This window comes from Microtus ochrogaster, chromosome 21, assembly GCF_000317375.1.
Source record: "Microtus ochrogaster isolate Prairie Vole_2 chromosome 21, MicOch1.0, whole genome shotgun sequence".
Lineage (NCBI taxonomy): Eukaryota > Metazoa > Chordata > Mammalia > Rodentia > Cricetidae > Microtus > Microtus ochrogaster.
Genome location: NC_022022.1, coordinates 12,166,170 through 12,175,362, shown reverse-complemented (window position 1 = coordinate 12,175,362; position 9,193 = coordinate 12,166,170). Strand labels below are relative to the sequence as shown.

The 9,193-nt window shown below is 39.4% G+C and overlaps 2 gene segments (V, D, J or C); both read left to right on the top strand.

Moving 5' to 3' along the window:
• The first annotated feature begins 431 nt into the window (after window positions 1-431).
• Window positions 432-910, top strand: LOC101980732. The segment is given in 2 exon segments: window positions 432-477; window positions 576-910. Coding segments are annotated over 2 exon segments (381 nt in total).
• Window positions 911-6,193: 5,283 nt separating this feature from the next.
• LOC101980452 lies at window positions 6,194-7,336 on the top strand. The segment is given in 3 exon segments: window positions 6,194-6,404; window positions 6,506-6,900; window positions 7,319-7,336. Coding segments are annotated over 3 exon segments (624 nt in total).
• Window positions 7,337-9,193: the final 1,857 nt, after the last annotated feature.

Genomic DNA, 9,193 nt, shown 5'->3' with positions numbered 1-9,193 from the left:
GTATTCAGGCAAATAAAGAATTAGTAGAAACCTCATAGAATACAGCATGTCATGACAATTCAACAGAGTTTATAGAAATAGTAAAATTCAAAACAATGCAAAGTACAGAATAGTGTCATAGTAGGAATAAAATACGCCTAATATGTTAGGTAAAACCAGGGAAAGAGTACATGCATGTATAAATGCAAAACAAACTCAATTTTTCCCATCTGTGCTGTTAATTTGTGAGTATATATTACAAATATTGTTGCATATTCCAACTATGTGATTATAATTGAAAGTTGACTTGTTTCTGTAGTAGGGGGTGTGGCATGCTAACTCTGCAATTTAAGCATTTGTTGGAGACAGTGACATCACTAAGTCACCGAGAGCCCCAGCTCTAGTTTCCAGAAACAGGGCTGGGAGATGTCAGATCTTGCCTTGGTCCTGAGATGAACTTCAGGCTCTTCTGTGTGGCCTTGAGTCTCCTGTGTGCAAGTGAGTGGTGAACAGGACATAGGTGTGCTGTTCTTAACAAAATTCCTTAGTCTTTTAGCTAAGATGACATCATCAGGCTCTGTCTTCCTCTATTACAGAACACATGGAGGCTACAGTCACCCAAAGCCCAAGAAGCAAGGTGACAGTAACAGGAGGAAAGGTGGAACTAAGCTGTAACCAGACTAATAACCACGAAAATATGTACTGGTATCGACAGGACCTGGGTCATGGACTGAGGCTGATCTATTACTCATATGGTGCTGGCAGCACTGAGAAAGGAGATGTTCCTGATGGGTACGACGTCATCAGACCAAGGACAGAGGACTTCTCTCTCATTCTGGAGAAGGCGTCCCCTTCTCAGACATCTGTGTACTTCTGTGCCAGTAGTGATACACATCAGTGTGTGGCTGCCTCCTCTCTGTACAGAAAGTAAACTAGGAAGTCAAGTTGCCTGTGTGCCCCAGGAAGTCCCTGTCTCTGTAAGAGTCACTGGGCTCTGACAAACTAGGGACATTTCAGCATGGGTCTCAGGCTCACTGAAGTCCACTCTGACAGCTTTTCATGGCTGCTTGGCTCATCCCCACCCCTTGTTCCCCTTTCTGAGAGGAAGATAAATCTTTCTGTTTTGTTTTTTAGCTACAATTTCTCTGTGTAATAGTCTTTGAACTCAAATTGTAGACCAGGCAGGCCAGAAATTTGCAGAGATCTGCCTGCCTCTGCCTCCCTAGTGCTAGGATTGAATGCTTGTGCTACCAATACTAACCCAGCTGAAAACGAATCATTAAATGTAGTTTCTTATGACCCATTTGATAAGGACATAGCCACCATCTCCTTCCCTGTACCTTCAGTGAACTCGTCAGCCACTCTACCATCCAACTGAATCTCTGAAATGATCTATCCAGGCTGTGTTTTCTCCATAGGTCAGTAGCAAATAGCCCATAAGGTCTTATGTCATTTTCTTTACTTGTCTCTTTTATCAACCTTTATCCAGCCTCTGTAGGTTCTTTCTCTCCAGCTGAACAAGACTACATTCCATATTTCCTCATGTGCACTGTGCTGTTTTCAACCCTAGAGATGTCCTTTTAGTACGTTCCTCCTAGACTGAAGACACAGTTTTCCCTTTTGTTCTGGATCTCTTCTTCCCGTGAAAATATCTTTCTGGTTGGATTATTTTTCTTTCATTTTTTAAAGATTTTAATTTAATTACATTATTTCTCCCCTCCTTCTTCCTCTAGTTTCTCACATGATTCTCTCCTCTTTCAAATTCATATCCTCATATTTTTAATTATTATTTTTTGTTTGCTTTTTGTGTGGTATGTGTCAATAAATTAATTTGACCTGCTGAATCTATTTAATGTCTCTAATATTTATACTTTTAGGAATGCCTGCCTGTGATTGGTTAACCATGTAGGAGTCTGTGGTAGTTTGAATGTAATTTCCCCTATAAGCTCATAGGGAGTTGTACTATTAGGAGTTGTTGTTGTTGAAGTAGATGTGACCTTAAGGGACTATCTCTCATTGTGAAAATGTTAGAGTTCTGAAAGTGCTTTGATATCAGATATGGAGAGGCAATATTTGGACTTTGCTCAGCTGGTTTTCAGTCTTGCTCGAATCTATGCCTTCCTCACAGTTCTCTTTTCCCTTTGCTTTGTAACAGTAATGTATATCCTGTGTCATTGTGTGTTGGAAGTATGTGACCTGAGTTTTTGATTTTGATTTTATAGGGGACTAGAGTGAAGAGATTGCATGAATCTCAGGACTGACTTTGAACTTTAGATTTTTAAACATTATTAAGACTGTGATAGACTATAGGGATTTTGGAAGTTGAACTGCATGTGTTTTGAATTATGACATATTCACAGGCTGATGGGGGCCAGGGAGTTGAATGCTTCAATTTGAATGTAAATGACCTCCCTTCAGTACATAGGGAGTAGCATTAATGCTTGGAGGTGTGGCTTTGTTGGAGTAACTGTGGCCTTACTGGAGGAAGTGTGTCACTGTGTGGATGGGTTTTAACGTCTCCTATGTTCAACCTTAACTCAGTGTGATACTCAATTCATTTCCTGTTGCCTTTGTATCAAGATGTAGCCATCACCATGTCTGCCTGCATGCCACCATGTTGTACCATGATGATAATGGACTAAACCTCTGAAAATGTAAGCCAACCCAATTAAATGTTTTTTTCTTTTTAAGAGTTACTGTGTTCATGGTTTATCTTCACAGCGATAGAAACCCTAACTAATATAGAACTCATCCCCAGGAAGACAAACTCTCCCTCTCTCAAGAGGATTAAATTGCCAAAAATGCTGGAGGAATTATCATACCAGATTTCAGGATCTATTATTCTTTTCCTATATCTTGATGAATTTACAAATGAAAGTATCAGATTTTCCTGTTACAATATGTCAGTAACTTTGCTCAATTGGTGTTAGTTGTTTAGAAAGCTGCAGGAAGCAGCTAATGCCACATTGTATTTTACAGAGTGGGCATTAAAACTGAGTCAACATTGTGTTTGGAGATTCATGACATATAGTCCATATAGTCACATTTATGACATCATGACTGGTCTGAGAAAATAAAGGAATGAGGTATAATTTGGATTTTGGCTCAGTGGTTTAAAGGTTTTGGTCTGTGATTATTTGGATCTCCTGGTTTGGGGCCTGTAGTGTAGCAGAACAACATGGTAGGAAGAATATGTCAGAACCGAGCTTTCGGTCTCATGACAGCCAAGAAGAAAGAGAAGAGAAGAGAAGAGAAGAGAAGAGAAGAGAAGAGAAGAGAAGAGAAGAGAAGAGAAGAGAAGAGAAGGAAGATCTTTTAATTGCATGCCATGCTTCTGGTGAGCTATATCCTCCTGTGAGATGCTGCTTTCAGAAGTTGTCTCCATCACTCAATGTCTTTCTAATACAATCCACAATTAACCATTCATGAGTTCAAAATCTTCATGAGCTAATATTTCTCAAAGTTCTTTCTCTATCCACAGTGTAGACAACTAAGTCTTTAGTATGTTAATCTTTGGAGAGATACTTCTCATCTAAACCAAATAAGCCCTATTTTGCTTTGCAATAGAGCCAACCTTGCCTAATATAATTGCTATCCAAAATAAAAAAGAATATGTTGTAATAAAGAAGATAACCTCATAAATAAATACTCCATCTAAATTTTCAAATCACAGAAGACTAAATAGTAATTACCACATTAACACTTTTTCACTTTTATTCAGAAATAAATACTCAGCACCTGAAGTGATGAGACTTGAATTCAAACTTACCGGATAGGAATATTTAATAGAGAATTACAAAACAGAGCTGTGGACTACTAGGAGCTGTGTTATACTACAGGAGAAAATTACAGCCACATCAGAAAACACTCTATGGGATGCTTTCTAACAAATCTAATTTATGTTAGTTACTAATATTTCTGAATTACTTGGGTTCTTTCACTTTGAGCACCTCCTTGGAGGACTGAGCTATTAATATGAACTTTAATTCAGTGTTGTCATTTTGTGTATGTTCTCTGATTTTTACTTCTTAAGGATAAAATACTTGGCAACATAAAATTACATGTAGACAGCTGTACAAGAAGTTTATTTCCCTACTCTCTGCATTGTGTCTGTGGAACAAATTAAAAATGAGCAGGTGAAAAACTACACAAGCTCACTGCATTCCTAGGGACACACGAGGAAAAGGAAACCAATATCTAGTCACCTACTGGTCTAGAAACTTCTATTCCCTCTTCCCAGGGTGAGGAAGGAAGGTTGGGAAAGAACAGACTCTTTGGGAGATGATAAAAATGTCATTACGGGAAGACGTTAGACCTGCGAAGTCTGTCTGGCCATGGTATGGGCCTCTGGTGTCTCCTCCTGTGATAACTTAATTTTTCCTGGTTGGCTGAACTCCCAGGAAGAGGCTTTTGGAAAATCTGTGTTTTGTCTAGCAGGGGAAGCTGGGAGAAAAAAAAATTCCATACTCGTTTTTGACTTAAGCACCTGCATATCAGAAGGAGAAGAAACCAAAGTAGCATAATGGATAGTTATTTTTTGAACTCCGTCACTGTTTTTATATCTGTAACTGTCTTAGCATTTATATTGCTGTGAAGAGACACCATGACCATAGCAAGACTTATCAAGGAACAGCATTTAATTGGGGTAGTTTACATTTTAAGAGACTACATAGTGAAACGCAGTCAGACATGGTGCTTGTTACACCTTGATCCCACGGTAATAGGAAGTGAACTGAGTCTACAATTGAGCAAAGTAGACCTCAATACACACTCCCACAGCGTCGGTCGTACTTCCTCTAACAAGGGCATACTTACTCCAATAAAAGCCACACTGCTTAATAGAGCCACTTCCTATGAGCCTATATGGCAGGGAGCAATAACATTCAAACCACCACAATCACCCCCTGGTATTTTATACATAGTCACTGTGTTGTAGAGACATCATCACTGCGAATGTCCCAATGCATTCTCCTATATTAACCCTTTAAAGAGTGACTAGTCTTCCCTTTCTACTTTCAGAAGTCAAAATTTCGAGTTATAATCTTTTTCTGTTTGTGTATCATTTCTTTTACTTCACATAATATTTGATACCTTTTTTATGTGTATATGAACTTGACTTATTTCAATACTTCATTGCATTAAAATAGTACTTTTTTTTACATAGCCATCACTTTATGGATTTTTAAGTTGTGTCTGTCTCTATGTTTTATAGATCACCTTTGCCAAAGCTTACAAAGACCAAAGGTGATGTGATAGGAGTTTCCCTGATTCCTCTTTCTCAGTGACTTAAGCACATTGCAAAATAATGCTTTGAGTGTACTTATCAGTAAACCACAGCAGCTACCACTGTCAAACATAAAATATACAGTTTGGCACCTAATAAAAGATTACAGCTTTGCAAAGAGGGAAGAAAATAGGATCATCACTAGGAGAAAAAAATCAATCACTAGAAAACAACTTATTTCTGAAAAATTGGCTGACAATGACATTAAACAGTGTAGCTGCAGGATATGCCTTAACAGGTTCATAGAAATGAGGGAGACGTGCAAAGTTCCAAATCAAGATTCTAGATCAAGATTAAGATTGAAATAAAATAAGATTAAAATTAAAAGAAAACTTGTAATATCTGTTATAAGAAATACCTGGCTATTAGTAGCAGGAGATTGGATACTCCAGAAGAAGGGAGTAATAAATTTGAAGAGGATACTCATCAGGAAACACAGAGAAAATGGGAACAAGGTATAAGCAAGCAGATGATACTCAAATGGTCAAATAGCAAACAGGGATTATAATGCAAAATTTTAATATTTAAATTTCTTCAAAGGTAAATTAGCTGTCTACAACAGTAGTTTAAAAATCTACTCTTCTCAGCCTTCTCTTCCTTAGATTGCTTTGTTTTCCAACTGCTCAGAGGTTTTTCCACTCTCAGCATCTGCAATCCTGCCTTGTAGGTATTCCTGATGACCAAAGACGGTTTTCCTCACATTTAGCCCCTAGCTAATATCACATTAGCTGATATCTAATGACTAGTCTGAAAATATTTAGAGTTTAGTCCTTTGTGGTTTTGTGTGTGGGGGTGTTGTTTGTTTGTTTTTTAAAAAAGAAATTCCCTTCATTCTTCTCTTGCTACCGCAGGCAATATTTATTCAGCATAACCATCTTCCTTTTCAATAAGCAGACTGAGCCTAAAGGGGGAGGGCTGAGCTGGCAGAGTATGCACAAGGGTACAGAGAGCCTGTGGGAGCCAACAAGATCACTGACCTCAGACCCTGACATCACAGGCAATGAGCTGAAAGGAGGAGCTGGCTCCTGCTCTCACAGGGAGAGCAGCATGCTGAGGAGAAGGATGTGGGGCACTGCCCTCCCTGGCTCTGCCTGGGGCCCCAGCCTGCTCTGCTGTGTCACTGTCTTTCTCCTGGGAACAAGTGAGTCCTGAGCTCTGGGTGACTGCTCCTGAGCTGCTCTACTGCTGCTGCATCTGTGCACTCTTTCTCTAGATGCTCACTCCTGTCTCCTGCCTCCCCAGGTTCAGCAAGTCCGGGGGTCATCCAGTCTCCAAGACACATAATCAAAGCAAAGGGAGGAAGGTCCATTCTCAAATGTACTCCCATCTCTGGACATGACACTGTGGGCTGGTACCAGCAGACTCTGGGACAGGAACTGAAGTTCCTCATTCAGCATTTTGAGAAAACGGAGAGAGAGAAAGGAAACATCCCCAACCGATTCTCAGTCCAGCAGTTCAGTGACTATCAGTCTGAGATGAACGTGAGCGCCTTGCAGCTGGAGGACTCTGGGGTGTACTTCTGTGCCAGCTCACCACAGCCTCACAGAGTGACAGGCTTTCTGTCCCTTAATCTTCCTGCTCTTGTTGGTGATGTACTAAAGAAGGTGGTGAAATACTACACAGCTGCCTTAACCAAGGTACAAAAATGGATTAGTTCTATACTCACTTCCTCTGTCCAGATGAGCTCACAACAGAATCCTAAACACAGGGGTGGGCTCCAAGACTCCAAATGTTCTCACATGTCTTCCGGTACTTTCCAGCTCCTAGTCAGTGGTTGGAACCTTACTCTGTGTTGGGTACTTGAGTGTTGGCATAAGCTAGATTTTCATCACAATGGGATACATTAGTGATCCATTTGCTGATGAACAGTTCTATGTGATAACGTGAATTTATCCAACATTCTTGTTTAAGAATATCAGTTCTAGGATTGAAACCTACATCTCTTTGCCTTTGAAATCATTGTATGACTTTCCATGGATTCTCTGTGTTGATCAAAATTCTTGCATTGCTCTCTTGTGTTTTAAGAACAGGTGAACTTTTTGTGTTTATGTTCAGAGTGCTGATAGGTTATGATGTATAATATTAAGCCATATCATGGATTCTTCTTATAGTTTCAAGACGTAACTTTCATTATCAACAAAAGAAAATTTGTTACTCAATCAGGCAACCAATTTGAAAGGAATATAAAAAGATATTTATGGCAGAGGTTTCTTTGTCCAATGAAATCAGTGCATTGTTCAGAACATCAGCACTAGTGGGAGATCAGACCTTAGTTTGGAAATAAAAGCTATGAGCCTAAGAGCTATGAATTTTCATGTTCCTTACTCCAAACATCCATGTCTTAAATAGAAAGCGACTCTTTCTCAGACAGACTCAACCATGAGCAATTGTCTCTTTTGTTGGCTGCCCAGGTGAGCTCGGGGCATAGATGAGAATGTAGTTTCTGGGCTGTTCATACCCTGTACCCAGATTCTTCGTATGGATGCTATGCTGATCTTCTTTGTCTCTGCTTCACTTTTGAGTTCTTCCTCACCAGGATAGGATTATAGAAAGTATCCATAGGGATCCCACCAGGGTGTGTAGTCACAGAAAGAAGATTTCATACTTTGATATTATCTGTGGAGGCACTAACTGAGATATCTTTTATTGTAAGGAAACTATACTGCATTGGAGTACAGGTAAGTGTGTTTTATGTTAGCAAACTAAGGACAAAGGTGATACAAGACCTTTTGAATGATTTTCATACTTTTCTCTGGGATCCTGTAGTAACCAGACCGGCACATTACTAGGCAAACAACTCATTCACATTGCTCAATGAGGTTTCCTCTTGATAGGTAGCATAATGACAAAGAGTTAATCCTCCCCCAACAGCCTCAACTAAAACAAAGGCAGAATTCCTATCAATGAGGACTCACTCTGGACTGGGCCTAGAATGTAGAGCTTGTGTCTCTGAATTGGTATGAAATTACTTAAAAGGATTGTTCAAATTGTAATGTCCAAATTGTTCAAATTGTAATGCCCTTCATCTTTGAGTTTTTTAAGACTTCTGGGTGTCAAGCAGTTTTGATAGCCATAGATAACATTGAAGGTTTTCTTCAAGTACTTAGGCAAAGTAAATAATTAGTAGAAAACTCATAGAATACATAATGCAATGTAAAATAAGGAATGGTATATCATAGTAGGAATAATACAAGCCTAATAAATTGAAAATCAGAGAAAGAGTACATGCTTCTAGAAATAAACCCAAACCATCAATTTTTTTTTCAGAACTAGGAATCTAAGAATATACTCTTGAAATATTGTTGTGTAATCCGGTATGTGACTATAATTAAAGCTGACTTGCTTTTGAAGGTAGGGTGTGATGTGGGATTCCCCTCTGTATGCTGTGATTACCATTGGTGAATAAAGAAACTGCCTTGGCCTGTTGATAGAGCAGAAAGTAGATAGGTAGGGAAAACTCAACTGAATGCTGGGAAGAAAAAGGTGGAGTCAGAGAGGGAGAAGCCATGTAGCCCCGCCTGACACAGGCACATGAACTTTAGCCAGTAAGCCATGATACAGGCATTAATGGAGATGGTTTAAATTAAGATGTAAGAGTTAGCCAATAAGAAGCTAGAGCTCATGGGCCAAGCAGCAATTTAAATAATAGGGTTTCTGTGTGATTATTTTGGGGCTGAGCAGCTAGTAACTAGCAAGTGTCTTCTCCTTTCAACAAGGGTGTGGCCTGTTAACCGTGCAGCTCAAGCATTTGTTGGAGACAGTGGCATCACTCTGAACTGGGCCTGGAATGTAGAGCTTGTGTCTCTGAATTGGTATGAAATAACTTAAAAGAATTGTTCAAATTGTAATCACTCAGCCCCTGAGAGCCACAGCTCTAATTTCCACAAACAGGGCTGGAAGATATCAGATCTTGCCTTGGTCTTGAAATGG